Below are 20,863 nucleotides of genomic sequence, written 5' to 3'. Positions count from 1 at the left end.
TCAAAATATGTAGAATTGCAACACTACTTCGAAAAGAAGTTAAAACACAAATCGTAATGCATTGTAGAGAATTTACGCATTTAAATCTTAATCAGGCATCTCATGCAAAGTTGAATAAAAAAGATAGATTCCAACACATATTTAAAGATAACCAAAATGATATTGGAGTCCTAACAAAATGCAACACTCCTAACAAAACTGTCAACAGTACATATTTGTATCACTTAGATAATTCCAATCTTGTTTGCCACATCCAAGGCATCATAATCTGGGGTCAGCCTAACATATGCCTTCTTCGTTCCATCAGGCCTGCATCACAAAGAATACAAATAATTTTGAATTCAATTGAATTGTACAAATGTTCTAGTGCCCAGTTAAAGATAAACTAGAAAGCTGGAAACAGTATGCAGAGGATATGGCAAAAATACAATGCTAAAATGAAGTCAGGAGACTTATAAAAAAACATCAATCCCATGATCTCTCAGACTGCTCAACAAAACTTGACTCGAATGTGGCTTATTTTATCATGTCATCTCATCAAAAAGTACACATATCATGTAATTGGTTCAAATCAACTACATTGACTTCAACAAGCATCTAAAAGGCAACAGGTAGTTCTATTCAATTCTATCAAGTGTTAATGTGCTAACTATAGGGTGTATCCTCCAAAACTCCCTCAATAATTAGAACATACAGTGAAAGAAATTTACCTGATTAAGGTATTAACTTTCTTGGTCTGGATGTCATACATCTTCTTCACTGCATCCTTAATCTTCTTTTTGTCAGCACGAATGTCAACAATGAAAACCAAGGTATTGTTGTCCTCAATCTTCTTCATTGCTGACTCAGTGGTTAGGGGATATTTCAGAATTTGGTAGTGGTCCAACTTGTTCCTTGGTGGGGCACTAATGCGAGGATACTTGGGGTTCCTATCCTTCTTCAATGTCTTTGGACGATGGAATGTGACTGTGGTCCTGATCTTCTTAGCCTTCTTCTTAAAAGTTGGCCCTGATTTCACAGCCTTGGCAACCTTCGTGGCCTGAGACTTTGGGTCATTCTTTTTTGTGCTGTCAACTGCAAGAGAAGAGCAACCAATGAGTAAAAAGAGGGATTTAACTGTGCAAATTTCTGGGAAAAAGGGTAAAAAAACAATAGAGATTCAGAAGTAGGTTTTCAGGTCTGTCACAAGCACCATACACTGAAACCCAAGAACACCAAATACAAATAACAAAAAGTTTACTCAAGGATTTCCCAGACTCAGTGTAACAGCTCTAATAAATTTGATGAACCATATTTGTCTGGAAACACAAGAAATCTATACAGTAAGAAAGCTAAAATCCTATCATTTCATAGACATTCTCCTAAAGTTCATGTTCTAACTTCTTAGCAAAAAGGTTTCATGTTGTAACAAAAAATAACCCGTGCAAACTATCTAGCAATTCAAATCCAAGAAGCAATATTCAAATCACAGAGAAAATAGACATAACAACAAAATTAGGAACATATATTGTTACAAACGATTTTGCAACTTTTTTTGCACAGCTCATCCATGTAGGTTCCTATTCTATCAAAAACTAAGTTTTGGAAGTAAAATCAATCAGAAGATAACACACTAACACATACAACAAAAACAAACAACAAACATAGTAGGGAAACCATTCTTATTTATTTCTCTTACTTATACATGAATTAATGAAGAACACCATGATAAAAAAAAATTTCATGAAAAAAAATTACCTTTAGCAGGAGCCATTTCACTCTTCCTGTAAAGCACTACTTACCCTGTTAAAACAACAAAGTCAAACAAAACATAAAAAAGGTCAGCCGACAAAACGAAATTCAGAAACACTGAATCAAAAAATTACGAACAAGAACAAAAAAGAAAGAGACCTAAAACAGAAGCAGATCTCTGAGATGAGTGGAAAATAAACAGCAAGAAGAGATACTGATAGTAGAAAATAATGCATTTGGAAACAAGTAAAAGTGCTTTCAAAGAGAACAAAAACGTTTTGAATTCAAGTTCAACGGAAAAACTTACTGAGAGATTGAAAGAAGAAGAGCTGCTGCGGCTTCAGAGAGTAGGGTTTTTGACGATGAAATTAACCTGTATATATGCTTCCGAAAATTACTAATTTAACCTGCTTTCGTTATGGGCCGGGCTTTTCACATGTTTGATTGAGTCCCAGCTGACTTATGGTTATGGACATGGGCTTTGGTTCTATAAGAGCTTTTTTTATTTATTTTTTTAAATTATTAACCTTAAAACAATTTTTGAAGACAAAATAATATTTAGAATTTTTTTCAGAATTCATATTTAAGAACTAAGCCATTACCATAAATTTACAATTTTAGTTCCTAGTCTTTAAAATATTGCTAACACCTTTACCTTGATCCTAAGTAATAAAATATTATAATAAAGTTTAGATAATACTAAACTTACAACTCAATCTCACAAACATTTTCTTATAACTCCTACATGTTAGCTCGCAATTGATTAGCTTGCAGTGAGTCTCATCTTCCCATTATGAGCTACCACGTCGTATTGTGAGAGAAAGTTTGTAAGATTGGGTTGTGAGCCAATCTTTACTAATATAGTTTATAGTTTATGTGTATGCATCATACGTTTAGTCAAGAACATAACTAAAAATAAAATGTAAGAGGGTCAAAGTTAGAAGAACAATATAATTTTAAATTAAAATAAGCACAAATTAAAGAAAAAAGGAGCTTGTCGACTTGATAGGTGAGAGAAAACTGTATTTATGTGGATAAAGAATTAGAAATTTAGGAAAAACTTTGAAACCTAGGTTATTGAATTAGATATGGGCAATAGAGAAAGGACAGCCCGAGAAGTAGAGAAAGAGAGGTTTAGTTTTGAGTTTTGACAACCACAAAACACCGAAAAAAAAAAAAAAAATTGTAACTTGTTCGATAGATTGGAGTTTTTTTGTAATTTATTTTTCATTTATGGGCAAATTTATATAACTTATCAAAATATTTTAATACTTAATTGACCCTCCTTGATCCCCTCCCTCTGTCCCAATCTTTAGTAACAATCATAAGCCAATCATTTGGCTTGTGACTGGATAGTAAGATCTTAACATATCTAGAAGTCTCTTCGAGTCTCACTAGATGATTATGACTTTTCAAGTCTCACAAATGATCATCTACTACTTTTCTGATTTACCTAAACCAATTCTAGTGCCTCCCTCTTTTGCTAATATTGGGACTGTTTTTTGTATGTTAGTTAGAGTCTAAACGCACCATTTTTACAATAGTTTTGAGTTCAAATTAACCCAAACTAACTCTACAATCTTACACACACACCAGCAGTCACATATTAACTTTGTCTAATATCTCCCCTTAAACTAAACATCTTTCCTGACTTCACCTTTCTAATCTTTAGCTCAATATCTTCCTGTAAACTAAACATCTTTCCTGTCTTTTGATTTAATTTTCTGATTAATCTTGACAATCTTCAGTTAATCTTTCTTACTGCACCTTTTCATTCTGATCTTCATATTAGCTATAACAGCAATTTCGATATCAGTAGCAATCTCACACCAAAACTTACTCAATCTGATGAACAAACGAAAACTTAATCCAATATATAATGCATCAGTAAATGAGTAATGTTATAAAGATTTATGTACAAGAATTTCCAATTAACATAACGGTAGCAAGGGGACAACAAGAGAGCTCAAAATAAGAGCTCATTTACAGAGGGAGTCTACGAATAGATGTGCTTCTTAGATTGCAATTGCATACATGTGAGTCAATCTTTGTTCAAACCGATAACTCCGCAACCGTAAAAAAAAAAAAAAAAAAAAATAAACGGGGCTTCTCCAATTGAATATCAAAAAGCAGTCAACCTCAATCCTTGATAATTGATTATTTGTTGCTTATGATCTTCTTAAGGCACAGGTGTAACACTTTTTATTGTTTTAGTTCAGTATATTTAAGGTTAAGTTATTGGGTAGTGGGAATGAGCGAAAATTAGAAAAAATATGGAGGAAAACAGAAGTGAGAGCTGCATCCGGTATTAATGAAGTGCTCAACGGCTCCAGAACCTGAAATGTACAGAAAACAAACCATTATGGCTTAACCTAAATCAAACGTTCCGACCCAAATCAAGTTATAGTTTACACTTTGGAATTAAACAGTTTAAACCATTGTTTCCCAAAACTAAACATAATTCAAAAACAATATAAAGAAGCCAGAGATGAACTCCTTCCCTCGTCAGTGCCAAATTCAAAAACTCTTTCTTCCAGGGCACTAGTATCCCTAACATTCTGCTGTAGGAAATCAATGCCACATATCTTTGACGCTGGTGTCACTGACAAATCATCCCTCGCCATATAACTCACCAAGGCGGCTGCTTCACGGGATTTCAAAAGGTCAAGTTGGAATTTCAAGAGCTCAAGTTTGTTTCAACCGGGTTGCAAGTTCGCTCCGTTCACGTTCTCAAGGCTCAGGCATAGGTTACGTAAAGCTTCATTCATGTTTTCCAGGCTCGGGTATTATTTACCTTTCATGAAGTTGAATTTGTCTCATGTCACCAAGTTAATGGATAGATATAGTGTATATATGTGATTGGACTCTCTCTTTCCTTTAATTAACTTTGGATTGGTATTTATGCCAACTTAAAAATACTATATCTTATTTATTAATATCCGAAACATTACTTCAAAAAACAGCAAAATAGAATATGCTCAAAAGAAGAGCAGCACAAAACATTTCTGCCTGTAAAAACAAGGCCCCAAAATAATTCTGAAAACAAAGTAGTTCTCAAAATTACACTAGCTTTCAACTTCCCATCAAACAAGAAGGCCTCACTAGGCACATCTTCTTTTTTGTGGCGCAATATTTCCAAGGAAAATACTGGTTAAAACAGTCTTGCATTCCAAAGATGCCTTCAGCAGCTTCAGACCCTAGCAAAAAAGAATATGTATAAGAATTAAATTCATGAATTATACTAAATATTTTCAATAATCAATTACAGAAAAACTAGGTGTTTGACATACCTCTTCAACACCAAAATCAACAACCTTCTCTTCAAGTGAACCCACATCCTTAACATTAAATCTGTTAAGCAAAGTAATGCTTGATATAGTAGACATTGGCTGCAACTCCAAGTTATCCATTACCATGTAAGTCACCACCCCTTTAACAAACCCTCCCTCAGCCACGGTCGTGGTGTTTGTTGCCTCAGAATTACTACTAGCATTTACATAAGGAACCTCAGTGGTCATTTTCTCCTTGCACTGTGGACATACCAAGTCTGGAATTTCAGCCACGTTCAAATGATTGTGTGGACACATGTAAACCTTTGAGCTATTCAATTCATGATCAGAGACCAAGACGGGTATTTCGGTAGCATAAATTGGAGACTTGGGATTTAGAAGAGAGCTCTTGTTTTGGTTTGGTTGAATATATGTTTCGGAAAGATTTTCAATGCTGTCGTAAAGGTTACCTAGGCAGCCCGCCATGCTTTTCTTTTCTATAACCCTAACGAAAGTGCCAACAGGCAAAGAAAGTAGATAAAAGAGAAAGTCCGCAAAATCTTTCCCCGCTTCAGCAAATAGGACTTTTTTAGCTTGTGTGTCAACAAGAAGCTTCAACTTCACTTTGGTATCTGCCATGGCTAATTTTGGAGTGTACAGAACAAGGTGAATAGAATTGGAAACTGATATGGATTTCGTATATTGTAAAGCTAAATATATATATAGGCAAGTAAAGTCGGCCAGGATCCACTACACAGGAAGATGAATCGTTGGCGATTAATTAGAAATGAAGGTGCCGCACGCCGCTTTTGGGTTTCCTATGCATGCCCGTGGTTGTAATTATTGTTACTTTTTGTTTAGAATCATTTAAGCTTTAGGGTAGTGGGAATGAGCGAAAATTCAAAAGCAGCATACCATTAATGAAAGAATCTTCAAGCACCATGCGAGAAAATAAAGCAGAAAAATGATGGGAGTTAATATACAGAGATTGTTTTGAAGTTGAATAAATTAAAAAATGTTACTGTGATGTGTGTGGCATTTCTTTGCCAATTCATTAGCCGAGTCAGAAAACATTTCTAACTTATAAATTTGATTTATTGAAAAGTCAAAGTTGAAGGCTTATTGACGTGGCGTCGTTTTAGAGAATAGAGGGCCACTTTTGTTCTTATCTTCATGGCATTCATTCAGGTAAATCAAAACAAATTTTGTTCCTCTCTTTGTTCGCAATGTCACACCATGTTTCAAAGATCAATCTCATTCTTCATCTTACAGTTTGAAGGAATCTTGATTCCAGGTAGAAGCTGATGTTGAGACCTTTTGATTATATAAAAGCTCACCTTTGCTTAACAAAGGGTAGAGAGAAAGTCGATTGATTTAGGCTTTATCAGCTTATCAAGTGTAGTTCTTCCTTGTTGATGGGTTTAATATAGAGGTTAATAATGCTTTGTAAATTTATGGATATTGCTAGTTGGAATGATATACTATCTTGCCTTAGAGAGTGGATGTAGACTTTGAGTGCCGAATCACTATAATCGATTTTGTCTCCTTTCATTTTATTGTTTTTCTCTCTATTTCTTGATGTTTATTGATAATTTTGTGGTTGATTGATACTTAATCTTATGGGGTTAGTTCATTAGGTGGAACATGAGCCTGGTTCGATTATTATTCGGGTTGAAAAGCACAACAATTACAATGTGGAATACTGCTAACAATTTGATCTGTCAATTATATATTTCCTTTTAGAAAAATATAAGAGGGTTGTACTAAATAGGGTCACCTAGAAAATGGTCTCCCCTGTTTACTCTTTTTTTTTTTTTTGTGGAAGCGGTGTTAGTTCCATTTAAATTTAGTTAAAAAAAGAAACTTCAGAATTGTTAGTTTGAAGAAGGTTAGAAAGAACAAGAAGCAATTGGATCAAATTTTCATGGAAGTGCTACTTTAGCAGTAGAAATTGGTTTGAGATAGTTAATACACTTTTCAAATTAACTCATCATAAATCAATTATCACATCAGTTAAATTACAAAGTTCGGATTATGATATTGTAGATGCCGTAGTATTAAACAATTTTGTATGATGGATTTTGCAACTGATGACATTCTACAATAAATGGTTGAAATATAATTGTCTTTTGTAAACAATGTGTATCAATATTATTGAAATTTTTTATGAAAATATTTCATTAACAGCATTTTTTGGTATTTTTCTATATTATACAAGTTCAGAGGATATCAAATACTCAGAAAACATCGAGTTTTAATGAATAAAAACCAGAACAACAGAGGAAGACCAACAAAGAGTACAGTTGAAAACACACACACACAAAAAAAAATAAAAAAAATAAAAAAATAAGAGGATAAAAAAAAAAAACCCTGCACCATCTGCAAAAGTACTTCATTTATCCACCACATTGCCAAAGTAAAAAACTTGTTAAAACTGTCTGGCATTCCATTGATAACTTCAGCAGCTTCAGACCCTAGCAACAGACATAAATATATAAAGCAGAATGCCTCGGCCTCGGTAACTCTCAATACTGCATCAGTCATTAGAATTTAGAACTATTGACATGTATATAAAAATTAACTAATTGAATAATGTAAACAGAAGGACTTACCTCATCCACCCCCAACTCCACAACTATCTCCTCAAGTGCACCAAATTCCTTAACATTGCATTTGTTAAGCAAATCAAATAATTGGTTAGTAGACATAGGCATAAACTCCAAATTATCCATTACAATGAAAGTCAATAAGCACTTTACAAATCCTCCCTCAACAGGTATCCCTGTGTTTGCTGGCGGTGGAGGAACATAATTAAACGTAGTGGTCATCTTCTTCTTACAGTAAGGAAGAGGACAAAGCGAATTCGGAACATCACCCACATACGGATGACGGTCAGGACAAACGTATGGCGTTCGGTTCTGCGTACCAGACAGCACAAGAGGCATGTCAGTAGCACATAAAAGAGCTGTGGGATGTAGCAGTGAGTTCTTGACTTGGTTTGGCAGCAAGTAGGAATCAGCAAGATTTTGAATGCTCTCATAGAGGTTTCCTACGGAACTAATCATGCCTTCCTTTTTTAAGAGCCTAACAATAGTGGCAAGAGGTAAAGAGACAAAGTGCATGAGAAAATCTACAGAGTTTTTGCCAGCTTCAGCAAAAACAACTTTCTCAGTCTTTTTGTCAATAAAAAGCTTCAACTTTACTTTGGACTGGGGGTTTGCTATGCTTGTTTTCAGAGAGAACGTCACATAGAAAAGCCATATATATATTTATTTATTACATATATGGGAAGAGGAACGGTTGATATTCAGAATGGGGTGGATATTTGTTGCACGCTAATTTTGATTCCCCATTATCTATATTTAGGCATTCAAGGAACTGATAATGGGAATGGGCGAAGCAACTTAATCGAAACAGTTTATAATTATGAATTAAATTTATTTCTTGAGACATATATAGCTCGGAACAGACCAACCTTATGCTAACTAAATTGATTCATAGTCCTACTTATTATTAATTTATTATACAAAGAATTTGATTATAAGTGTGGGGAAGAACGACTGTTATATAAGTTTTGCATATGTATAAATCATAGTGCACATATTTTACCTTGTGAAACAATTGCAGGATAACCCCGAAGGGTTTCGTGTCTTTTGTACAGATTAGTGTTCTGAAAACTGGACCAGACCGTCCGATCAAACCGGTTCAACCGAGAGCCAGTGGCATCTCCGGTCCGATATCCTCTGAAAACCGGTATTTGTAAACAAACCGGATTGAGCCATGGTTGGACCGTTGGAATAGTACATGTTGGATGATGGCTTGAAACACTGTCGTATTAGAACTTAAATGGGACGACATCGTTTTGATCTGAACTGAGAAAACAATCCTGAGCGTTGACGAAGAGAAGATCTAACAGCTGGAATTAAACCCTACAGTCAACCATATAAAACAGATCTATTTTGGCATTTTGTACACAGTAACTTTTGTGTGAAACTCTCTCTTCTTCGTTGACACAATATTGAGTCTGTTAGGGTTTCAATTTGGGTTGTGTGAATCTTGTAACTTGGTGATTGAGTGACTAGGTTAGGTCATTCAGGGTGTATTTGTATACGCAGTCAGTAGGGATTGAAAGGGTATAATCTCTAGTGTTAGTTACAGGTTGAAGAAGGGGTTTAAGGGTTTTGTGGTATTGTGTGTAATCTGTAATCTTGACAGTGATTTAGTGCAGCGAGCTTGTGTGTTTCCCGAGCTCAACGTGGACGTAGCTTGCTCGAAATAGAGCAAGTGAACCACGGTAAAATTCTGGTTGTTCTTGTGCGTGTTGGTTGTGATTCTTAATTGTGATCTTTGTTTGGTTGATTCCTGTGTGCGTGTGGTTATAAAGTGGTATCAGAGCGTTAGGTTACAAGAAATTAGGGAGTTATCGGGTTAAATTCCAATATGAGATTTCTAGGGTTTTTTTGGATTGCCGATTAAATTGGGGCTTTCTCAATTTTAGGGTTTAGAAATCAAATTGGAGACTAGAGGAGTGTTATTCAGAACGAATTAGCACAGATCTCACTAGCAGTGTAAACCTAGGGTATTCCCGTTTCTTGAAGATTCAACAACAGAGTGTAGTTCTTGACGTTTCTTTCGCACAAACCTTACCAAACACTTCACCATGAAAAATACCACCACCCGAATTGAAATCTCCCAATATGATGGGAAGATTGACTTCGGGAGTTGGAAGAAAAATTGAAAGCACTGCTCTCTCACACCAAGGTTGCCATCGCACTAGAAGAGGACTCCACGAAGTGGCCAGAGGAGAAGCTGAAGAAGAAAGAGGAGATCAATGAGGAGGCATACAACTTGATAATCATGAACCTGTCCAACAGCGTTCTCAGGAAGGTAGACAGATTTGAATCACCTATTTAACTTTGGGGTAAACTCAATACCTTGTATGCTTTGCAATCTGCCTGTTAGTGTATGCCCTAGGAACCAATCGTGTCATCGGTTCCGAGGCATTATGTTTTGCATATATATGTGAATGTATATAGTTTGTATATACATTTTATCTTATCAATAAAAGAAAGTGCTCTTATTTCACATGTGGTTTATTACTTCATTTATATATATGTATTACATGTGAAATGTCCGTGAGGGGGATGTGAATCTACAGAGATTGTTTGAAGTTGAATAAATTAAAAAATGTTACTGTGATGTGTGTGGCCTTTCTTTGCCAATTCATTAGCCGAGTCAGAAAACATTTCTAACTTATAAATTGATTATTGAAAAGTCAAAGTTGAAGGCTTATTGACGTGGCGTCGTTTTAGAGAATAGAGGGCCACTTTTGTTCTTTTCATGGCATTCATTCAGGTAAATCAAAACAAATTTTGTTCCTCTCTTGTTCGCAATGTCACACCATGTTTCAAAGATCAATCTCATCTTCATCTACAGTTTGAAGGAATCTTGATTCCAGGTGAAGCTGATGTTGAGACCTTTGATTAATAAAAGCTCACCTTTGCTTAACAAAGGTAGAGAGAAAGTCGATTGATTTAGGCTTTTCAGCTTATCAAGTGTATCTTCCTTGTTGTGGGTTTAATATAGAGGTTAATAATGCTTGAAATTATGGATATGCTAGTGGAATGATATACTATCTTGCCTTAGAGAGTGGATGTAGACTTTGAGTGCCGAATCACTATAATCGATTTTGTCTCCTTCATTTTATTTTTTTTCTCTCTATTTCTTGATGTTTATTGATTTTTGTGGTTGATTGATACTTAATCTTATGGGGTTAGTTCATTAGGTGGAACATGAGCCTGGTTCGATTATTATCGGGTTGAAAAGCACAACAATTACAATGGGAATACTGTAACATTGATCTGTCAATTATATATTTCCTTTTGAAAAATATAAGAGGGTTGTACTAAATAGGGTCACCTAGAAAATGGTCCCCCCTGTTTACTCTTTTTTTTTTTTTGTGGAAGCGGTGTTAGTTCCATTTAATTTAGTTAAAAAAGAAACTTCAGAATGTTTAGTTTGAAGAAGGTTAGAAAGAACAAGAAGCAATTGGATCAAATTTTCATGGAAGTGCTACTTTAGCAGTAGAAATTGGTTTGAGATAGTTAATACACTTTTCAAATAACTCATCATAAATCTATCACATCAGTTAAATTCAAAAGTTCGGATTGATATTGAGATGCGTAGTATTAAACAATTTTGTATGATGGATTTTGCAACTGATGACTTCTACATAAATGGTTGAAATATAATTGTCTTTTGTACAATGGTATCAATATTAGAAATTTTTTATGAAATAATATCATTAACAGCATTGGTATTTTTCTATATTCAAGTTCAGAGGATATCAAATACTCAGAAAACATCGAGTTTTAATGAATAAAAACCAGAACAACAGAGGAGACCAACAAAGAGTACAGTTGAAAACAACACACACAAAAAAAAATAAAAAAAATAAAAAAATAAGAGGATAAAAAAAAAAACCTGCACCATCTGCAAAAGTACTTCATTTATCCACCACATTGCCAAAGTAAAAAACTGTTAAAACTGTCTGGCATTCCATTGATAACTTCAGCAGCTTCAGACCTGCAACAGACATAAAAAATAAAGCAGAATGCCTCGGCCCGGTAACTCTCAATACTGCATCAGTCATTAGAATTTAGAACTATTGACATGTATATAAAAATTAACTAATTGAATAATGTAAACAGAGGACTTACCTCAGCCACCACAACTCCACAACTATCTTTAGTATAGTGTATATATATGGTTGGACTCTCCCTTTCCTTGAATTAACTTTGGATTGGTATTTATGCCAACTTAAACATACTATATCTTATTTATTAATATCCGAAACATTACTTCAAAACACAGCAAAATAGAATATGCTCAAAAGAAGAGCAGCACAAAACATTTCTGCCTGTAAAAACAAGGCCCCAAAATAATTCTGAAAACAAAGTAATTCTCAAAATTACACTAGCTTTCAACTTCCCATCAAACAAGAAGGCCTCACTAGGCACAGCTTCTATTTTGTGGCGCAATATTTCCAAGGAAAATACTGGTTAAAACAGTCTTGCATTCCAAAGATGCCTTCAGCAGCTTCAGACCCTAGCAAAAAAGAATATGTATAAGAATTAAATTCATGAATTATACTAAATACTTTCAATAATCAATTACAGAAAAACTAGGTGTTCGACATACCTCTTCAACACCAAAATCAACAACCTTCTCTTCAAGTGAACCCACATCCTTAACATTAAATCTGTTAAGCAAAGTAATGCTTGATATAGTAGACATTGGCTGCAACTCCAAGTTATCCATTACCATGTAAGTCACCACCCCTTTAACAAACCCTCCCTCAGCCACGGTCGTGGTGTTTGTTGCCTCAGAATTACTACTAGCATTTACATAAGGAACCTCAGTGGTCATTTTCTCCTTGCACTGTGGACATACCAAGTCTGGAATTTCAGCCACGTTCAAATGACTGTGTGGACACATGTAAACCTTTCGGCTATTCAATTTATGATCAGAGAACAAGACGGGTATTTCGGTAGCATAAATTGGAGACTTGGGATTTAGAAGAGAGCTCTTGTTTTGGTTTGGTTGAATATATGTTTCAGAAAGATTTTCAATGCTGTCGTAAAGGTTACCTAGGCAGCCCGCCATGCTTTTCTTTTCTATAACCCTAACGACAGTGCCAACAGGCAAAGAAAGTAGATAAAAGAGAAAGTCTGCAAAATCTTTCCCCGCTTCAGCAAATAGGACTTTTTTAGCTTGTGTGTCAACAAGAAGCTTCAACTTCACTTTGGTATCTACCATGGCTAATTTTGGAGTGTACAGAACAAGGTGAATAGAATTGGAAACTGATATGGATTTCGTATATTGTAAAGCTAAATATATATATAGGCAAGTAAAGTCGGCCAGGATCCACTACATAGGAAGATGAATCGTTGGCGATTAATTAGAAATGAAGGTGCCGCATGCCACTTTTGGGTTTCCTATGCATGCCTGTGGTTGTAATTATTGTTACTTTTTGTTTAGAATCATTTAAGCTTTAGTGTAGTGGGAATGAGCGAAATTGAAAAGCAGCATACCATTAATGAAAGAATCTTCAAGCACCATGCGAGAAAATAAAGCAGAAAAAGGCCGAACGACATGTTCATACCCAAACTTTGCCTAAAAGACAATCTAGTACCCAAAAAGTTTGGAAATGACAAATGTCTACTTTTCGTCCATATTTGTTAGTGAATTCCGTCTATGATCATGGAAAAGACTAAAACGCCCTTTTTCTTCTTTCACTTTCTTCTCCACGGTTTTATGCTCCTCCTCCTCCAAGATTCATCTATCTCTCTCTCTCTCTCTCTCTCTCTCTCTCTCTCTCTAATATCTTAATCAATCAATTTCCCTTCAAAATCACCTATCTTTTTTTTTTTTTTTTACACTTTACTCGGCAATGAAGAAGGTCGGTTATGGTGATGTGGATATTATAGTGCAGGAGACCGATTGGCCGTCAGCGGGTGACTTGAACCAACCGGATTCAAATTTATAGAACGCGCTGTCGTATATTGGGAACCTTTGTGAAGCACGTGAACTATGGTGAAGGGACGCCTCTGATGCCTAATCAGATTTTTGAGATTTACATTTTCGCTTTGTTCAATGAGAATCTGAAACCGACTATCTTGGAGCAGAATTTCGGGTTGTTTAAACCCGAATCTGATGCTTTAAACTGTCTATCAATCTATCTAAAATCTTAATTCATCATCTTTTGGTATTGCGACGGCAGAGGTGGTGGTGGCGGTGGCTGTGGCTGTGGCAGAATGATGGGTGGGGTTCGACGTGTGTGGTTAGAAGAGTTTTGAGAGGAGATGGTGGTGGGGCTAGTGATAGTGAAGCCAATGGCTAAGGGCAAGCAGAGAAGTAGAGCACAGAAAAAAAAAATAGTGGAGATGGAGACAACATGTTTTCCTCTGTTCTAAGTGTTAAAAAAAAAAAAAAAAAAAAAGAAGTTGGTGATTTTGAAGGGGAATTGATTGATTAAAGATTTTAGAGAGAGAGAGAGAGAGAAAGAATGGGATTTGGTGGGGGGAGATGCTCCAGGTTTGTGTTTAAGTTCATAAACAAAATTTGACCGCTTAATCAAAGACATAATATGAATCACATATAAAAGTTAACAGAAATTAGAGATTCTTGAGATGAAATCTTGGAAAAGGAGATGTGTGTAAAGCTGGGGAGAAGAAAATGGAAGAAAAGAAGAGGAGGAAGAAGAAAAGGGCATTTTAGTCTTTTGGATAATTATAGATGGAATTCACTAACAAATATGGATGAAAAGTATATATTTGTTATTTCCAAACTTTTTGCGTACTACCATGTCGTTGAGGCAAAGTTTGGGTAGTAACAAGTCGTTCGGCCGCAGAAAAATAATGGGAGTTAATATTCTGTACCGAGATTGTTTTGAAGTTGAATAAATTAAATAATGTTACTGTGATGTGCGTGGCACTTCTTTGCCAGTTCAGTAGCTAAGTCAGAAAACATTTCTAACTTATAAACTTTGAAAAGTCAAAGTTGGAGGCTTATTGACATGGTATTGTTTTAGAGAATAGAGGGCCACTTTTGTTCTTGTCTTCATGGCATCCATTCAGTTAAATCAAAACAAATTTTGTTCCTCTCTTTGTTCACAATGTCACACCATGTTTCAAAGATCAATCACAATCTTCATCCTACGGTTGGAAGGAATCTTGATTCCAGGTGAAAGTTGATGCTAAGACCTTTTCATGGTATAAAAACTCACATTTGCTTAACAAAAGGCAGAGGGGGAAGTCGATTGATTTAGGGCTTATCAACTTATCAAGTGTAATTCTTCCTTGTTGTTGGGCTTAATATACAGGTTAATAATGCTCTGTAAATTCATGGATATTGCAATTTGGAATGATATACTACCCTGTCTTAGAGAGTAGATGTAGGCTTTGAGTGCCGAATCACTATAATCGATTTTGTCTCTTTTCATTTTATTGTTTTTCTCTCTATTTTTTGATGTTTATTGATAATTTTTTGATTGATACTTAATCTTATGGGGTTAGTTCATTAGGTGGAACGTGAGGCTGGTTCGATTATTATTCAGGTCGAAAATTACGACAATTACAATGTGGAATACTGCTAACAATTTGATCTGTCAATTATATATTTCGTTTTAGAAAAATATAAGAGGGTTGTACTAAATAGGGTCACCTAGAAAATGGTCTCCCCTGTTTACTCTTTTTTTTTTTTTTTTTTTCTTTTATTTCTGGAAGAGGTGTTAGTTCCATTTAAATTTAGTTAAAAAAAGAAACTTCAGAATTGTTAGTTTGAAGAAGGTTAGAAAGAACAAGAAGCAATTGGATCAAATTTTCATGGAAGTGATACTTTAGCAGTAGAAATTGGTTTGAGATAGTTAATACACTTTTCAAATTAACTCATCATAAATCAATTATCACATCAGTTAAATTACAAAGTTCGGATTATGATATTGTAGATGTCGAAGTATTAAACAATTTTGTATGATGGATTTTGCAACTGATGACATTCTACAATAAATGGTTGAAATATAATTGTCTTTTGTAAACAATGTGTATCAATATTATTGAAATTTTTTATGAAATTATTTCATTAACAGCATTTTTTGGTATTTGTCTATATTATACAAGTTCAGAGCATATCAAATACTCAGAAAACATCGAGATTTTAATGAATAAAAACCAGAACAACAGAGGATGACCAACAAAGAGTACAGTTGAAAACACACAGACACACAAAAATAAAAAAAAATAAAAAAGTGATAAGAAAAAAAAACCTGCACCATCTGCAAAAGCACTTCATTTATCCACCACATTGCCAAAGTAAAAACTTGTTAAAACTGTCTGGCATTCCATTGATAACTTCAGCAGCTTCAGACCCTAGCAACAGACATAAATATATAAAGCAGAATGCCTCAGACCCGGTAACTCTCAATACTGCATCAGTTAGGGGTGTTCGGTTCCGGGTACCCTACACTTTTTGAAGGAACCAGAACCGGAACCAGAACCGACGGTTCCTTGAAATTTGGAACCAGAACCGGAACCGACGGTTCCGGTTCCTAGGTACCCAGAACCAGAACCTGTAACAACGGTTCCGGTTCCAGTTCTGGGTACCCTGTAAAATTACATGACCCCCCAAAAGTTTTTAAAATGGCAAAAAAACCTTTAAAAACTTACAAATACGCCCCCACCTGGCACTTTTTAACAAAAATAAAATTACAAATTATAAATTCAAAATTACAAACTCCATTACTTTGTAAAGGTAGATTATCAAAAGTCAAACCAACTTACTTTAAATGTTATGAAATATAAATATAAATGTATTCACATTACTTTTTCTACAAAAGTTTATATTAACTCCTCTAATCTTTAATTTTATTTTATATTAGTCTCGGTTCCTAGTTCCGGTTCTGGTTCCTAACTATAGGAACCAGAACCGAAACCGCATAGTAACGGTTCCAAAAATTTAGAATCGGAACCTACCCATTGACGATGGGTTCTGGGTAGGAACCGGAACCAAACCCAGGGTACCCGCCGGTTCCGGTTCTAACCGGTTCTTTTGAACACCCCTAGCATCAGTCATTAGAATTTATAACTATTGACATGTATATAAAAATTAACTAATTGAATAATGTAAACAGAAGGAGGACTTACCTCATCCACCCCCAACTCCACAACTATCTCCTCAAGTGCACCAAATTCCTTAACATTGCGTTTGTTAAGCAAATCAAATAATTGGTTAGTAGACATAGGCATAAACTCCAAATTATCCGTTGCAATGAAAGTCAATAAGCACTTTACAAATCCTCCCTTAACAGGTATCCCTGTGTTTGCAGGTGGTGGAGGAACATAATTAAACGTAGTGGTCATCTTCTTCTTACAGTAAGGTATTTCATCAAACTTTGGGTGAAAATATATGTAAAAAGTTTATAACAAATTTGGGCATTTTTTGCTTTTTTTAGGACCCTTAAGTTGGTCTAGATAAGAAATTATACATTATTTTTATTTTTATAATATATTAAAAAAATTATAAAAAATTTGGGCCTTTTTTCATCCTACTTATGGGGGCCCTAAGCACGTGCCTAGTGCTTGGGCTGACCCTGAGTTGTACAAGATTTTCAAAGCTCTTGCGTAGAAGTAGCAATATGTGATTTCAGTGCTCATCACCTTTATGCCAGTGCCAATCGGCAAAGCAAGTAGCTTGAAAAGTACCTCTACAAAGTCTTTTTCAACTTCGGCAAAGATGACTTTGTTGGCACTTTTATCTATTATTAATGTTGAATGTGATGATATTTTGCTAGAAAGAAGCGTAAATGGTTGCTAGTAGAAGCTGCAAGTTTGGCGGCAAAGTTGTGGTTCAAAGTGCAATAAGTTGGCCTCGGAGTAGTCCAGATGGGTTGACTTTTTTATAATCTAATGTGATGGTTTTTGGTAATTTCAGCTTTAAATCAGCTGGTGGTTAAATCCCTTTGTAATGTGATGTAATTGTAGTTGTTAATGAGGTGCGGCTGGTGTTAATTTGCTTGTAAAGTTTTTACTGCAAATTAGTGCTACAGTGCACCAAAAGACTTTGTATAAATTCAATTTAGTTTAATGAAAAAATGGTTCACACAACTCTCTCTCTTTCTATCTACGTTTTAGTTTCTTCTCATTTCCCTAGTATTCTTCAACACAAAACCAACAATTGGTATCAGAGCCTTGTTATCCAAGATCTAAAATCTTAGCCAATCTCAACACCATTTAAACTCATTTTTATGGCATCAACTTTGGCTTAAATCTCTCCACCAGTCTTCAATGGAGACCAGTTTCATGTATGGGCTATCAAAATGAAGACATATTTGAGAGACCATGGTTTGTCACAATACGTGGAGGAGGAGAAGCAACCACCTCAGCTGGGGGCAAATCTTACACTGAACCAGATTAGGATCCATGAAGAGGAAGTGCCAAAATCTCCAAGAGCCCTTTCATGCATTCACTCAGTAGTCACAGACCAAGTGTTTACCAGGATCATGGCTTGTGAAATTCTCAAAGAAGCTTAGGACAAGCTTAAGGAGTTTGGAGGAAGTGATAAGACTAGAAATATGCAAGTCTTGAACCTGAGGAGAGAATTCGAGATGCTCAAAATGCAAGAAGCTGAGTCTGTCAAGGAGTATGTAGATAGACTCATGAATATTGTTAACAAGATCAAGCTTCTTGGTGAAGAATTGACAGATAAGAGAATAGTTGAGAAAGTTCTTGTCAATTTACCAAAGAAGTTTGAAGTCAAAATCTCCTCTCTTGAAGACTCCAACGACTTGTCGTAGATCACTTTGGCTGAACTTGTCCATGCTTTGCTTAGGAGCAAAGAAGGTTGTTGAGACAAAAAGATTCCAGTGAAGGAGCTGTGGTAGCAAGTTAGAAGGGAAGAACATTTCAAGGTGGAAACAAGAGGTATGCTAGAGAGAAGAAGGAAAAAGAGAAGGCTAACAACTAAGGAGGAAAGTATGGTGGAATGAAGACTTATCCTCCATGTCCGCACTGTAAGAAGAAGAAGCATGCTGACAATCGATGTTGGTTAAGACCTGGCATATAATGCAAGTCATGCAAACAATTTGTCCATATTGAAAAGGTTTGCAAAAATAAGGGGAACCAGCAAGATCAACAAACAAATGTTGTGGAGAACCAACAACAAACTCAAGAATCTGAGCAGCTGTTTGTGGTTTCATGTTGGGTGTTCAGTAGCTATCTTGATGTGTGGTGGATTAACAGTGGATGCACCAACCATATGATTCCAAGCATCAACAATTTCATGGAGTTGGATCAAGGTTATCAATCCAAGGTGAAGGTTAGAAATGTTGATCTTGTAGAAGTCAAAGGAAAAGGCGAGGTTGCTGTCTAAACAAAAACAGGTACAAAACTTATTCCTAGTGTTTTATTTGTCCCTAAAATCAGTCAAAGTTTACTCAGTGTAGGACAAACGCTAGAGAGAAATTATTCTGTGCATTTTCAAGACTCATCATGTGTCATTTTAGAGAGTGATGGAAGTGAGTTAATGAGAGTTAGGATGCAAGGAAAGAGCTTTCCTGTAGAGTGGGGGAAAACTGATTTTTAGAATCACTCAGCTAGTGTAGATGAATATGAGTTATGGCACAAAAGATTTGGACACTTTCACAATAATGCTCTTAAAGAGCTTAAACACGAAAACCTTGTCCATAATTTGCTTGAAATAGAAAAAGGGAAAATTTTATGCAATACTTGTCAACTAGGCAAACTCAGCAGGCCACCATTTCCAGCAAACCAAGCTTGGAGAGCAAGTGAGAGATTCCAACTTATACACATTGATGTGTGGACCAATGCAAAATGTATCATTAAGTGGAAGCAGGTAATTTCATCTTGTTCATAGATGATTTCTCTAGGATGACTTGGGTCTACTTTTTGAATCAAAAGAGTGAGGTTGCTATCATGTTTAAGAGGTTCAAGCTAATGGTTGAGAATCAAACAGGTTCGACAATGAAATCAGTTCGGAGTGATAATGGTTCAAAGTACACCTTTAATGAATTCGAAGGGGTATGTAGGGGAGAAGGAATTAAGCATCAATTTAGTAGCCTTTAAACTCCACAGTAGAATGGAGTTAGTAAGAGAAATAATAAGACTGTTATGGAGATGACTAGATGTATGATGGTTGAGAAGAGGCTCCCAAAAGCCTTATGGGTAGAAGCTGTGAATACAAGTATATATCTTCTCAACAGACTTCCAACCAAAGCCTTTGATAATCAAACACATTTTGAGGCTTGGCATGGTGTTAAGCCGATTGTAGATCACTTGAAGGTGTTTGGCAGTGTATGCTATTCTTATGTTCCAACCAACAAGAGAAGTAATTTGGATGAAAAGGCTGAAGTAGACATCTTGATTGGTTATAGAAATCAATCCAAAGCCTACAGAATTTACAATCCAAACAACAATAAGATAATGATCAGCAAGGATATTAGAGTTGATGAGCTGGCTGTATGGATTTGGGAGAGTAAACAGGTTGAGGTGGAATTAAGCTTCCAACAAGTCAAAACTTCTAGAAATCAGAACAATGAGAGGAATTCTAATGCAGTAGATGAAGCACCAGTTAGAGTTACCAAACCCTTGTCTGAAATTTATGAAAGGTGTAATGTGACTGAAATAAAACCTACATGCTACTCTCAGGTTGCAAAATCAGAGGCCTGGAAAGCTGCAGTAAAGGAGGAGCTGCTCATGATTGAGAAAAATGACACTTGGGAGTTGGTTGACAGGCATATAAATAGGAAGGTGATACAAGTGAAGTGGATATTCAAAAGATAATTGAATCCTAATGGGTCTATGAAAAAGCACAAAGCCAGACTTGTTGTTAAAGGCTTGGCTCAACAATATGGGGTGGATTTTTTGTATACTTTTGCACCAGTGGCCAGACATGACACCATTAGGTTACTCTTTCCATTAGCAGCTTAGTTCAAGTGGACAATTTTCTAGCTTGATGTGAAATCTGTCTTGCTAAAGGGATGGCTAGATGAGAAGATATACATTGAGCAGCCTGAAGGACATGAAGTCAAGGGAAAAGAAGGAAAAGTTTATCTACTGAAAAAGGCTTTGTATGGCTTAAAACAAGCTCTTAGAGCCTGGCATAGCAGGATTAATGACCACTTATGCAACCTGGGTATGTTAGAACTTAGAAGACCAAATAAGCATACTCTCAACATGAGAGAGCAAAATGGTGAGATTATGATTGTTTCCCTTTAAGTTGATGACCTGTTGGTCACTGAAAACAATCCTAACCAACTGATGGGATTAAAAAAAGCAATGCAAATAGAG

The 20,863-nt window shown here is 35.6% G+C and overlaps 3 protein-coding genes across 3 annotated transcripts; all 3 read right to left on the bottom strand.

The window, feature by feature from the left end:
* Positions 1–79: 79 nt before the first annotated feature.
* On the bottom strand, positions 80–2,112 carry LOC116115620 (60S ribosomal protein L23a). Its single transcript, XM_031401756.1, has 4 exons — positions 2,039–2,112; positions 1,738–1,782; positions 711–1,074; positions 80–309 (listed from the first exon to the last, which is right to left on the bottom strand). Exons 2-4 carry the CDS (start codon positions 1,751–1,753, stop codon positions 225–227), a joined length of 465 nt encoding a protein of 154 aa, XP_031257616.1. The 5' UTR covers positions 1,754–1,782; positions 2,039–2,112; the 3' UTR covers positions 80–224.
* Positions 2,113–4,193: 2,081 nt separating this feature from the next.
* LOC116115601 lies at positions 4,194–5,639 on the bottom strand. The gene is made up of 3 exons (XM_031401737.1): positions 5,022–5,639; positions 4,880–4,928; positions 4,194–4,372 (listed from the first exon to the last, which is right to left on the bottom strand). The coding sequence occupies exons 1-3, from the start codon at positions 5,637–5,639 to the stop codon at positions 4,194–4,196; spliced, it is 846 nt and encodes a 281-aa protein (XP_031257597.1).
* Positions 5,640–12,011: 6,372 nt separating this feature from the next.
* Positions 12,012–12,818, bottom strand: LOC116115594. The gene is made up of 2 exons (XM_031401729.1): positions 12,201–12,818; positions 12,012–12,107 (listed from the first exon to the last, which is right to left on the bottom strand). Exons 1-2 carry the CDS (start codon positions 12,816–12,818, stop codon positions 12,012–12,014), a joined length of 714 nt encoding a protein of 237 aa, XP_031257589.1.
* Between the last annotated feature and the right edge of the window lie 8,045 nt (positions 12,819–20,863).

Source organism: Pistacia vera, unplaced genomic scaffold (genome assembly GCF_008641045.1).
Source record: "Pistacia vera cultivar Batoury unplaced genomic scaffold, PisVer_v2 Contig1222, whole genome shotgun sequence".
Classification (NCBI taxonomy): Eukaryota; Viridiplantae; Streptophyta; class Magnoliopsida; order Sapindales; family Anacardiaceae; genus Pistacia; species Pistacia vera.
This window is presented reverse-complemented; position numbering and strand designations above follow the sequence as displayed.

Bases quoted from the DNA above. Each gene is read 5' to 3' on its own strand.
- LOC116115620 (XM_031401756.1), bottom strand. The intron at 310-710 runs GTAAATTTCTTT...TTTGTGATGCAG, and splicing joins AAAGTTAATACCTTAATCAG to GCCTGATGGAACGAAGAAGG.
- LOC116115601 (XM_031401737.1), bottom strand. From the start codon at position 5,639: ATGGCAGATACCAAAGTGAAGTTGAAGCTTCTTGTTGACACACAAGCT. The intron at 4,929-5,021 runs GTATGTCAAACA...CTTTTTTGCTAG, and splicing joins TTGATTTTGGTGTTGAAGAG to GGTCTGAAGCTGCTGAAGGC. The intron at 4,373-4,879 runs GTATTTTCCTTG...CCCGTGAAGCAG, and splicing joins ATGCAAGACTGTTTTAACCA to CCGCCTTGGTGAGTTATATG.
- LOC116115594 (XM_031401729.1), bottom strand. From the start codon at position 12,818: ATGGTAGATACCAAAGTGAAGTTGAAGCTTCTTGTTGACACACAAGCT. The intron at 12,108-12,200 runs GTATGTCGAACA...CTTTTTTGCTAG, and splicing joins TTGATTTTGGTGTTGAAGAG to GGTCTGAAGCTGCTGAAGGC.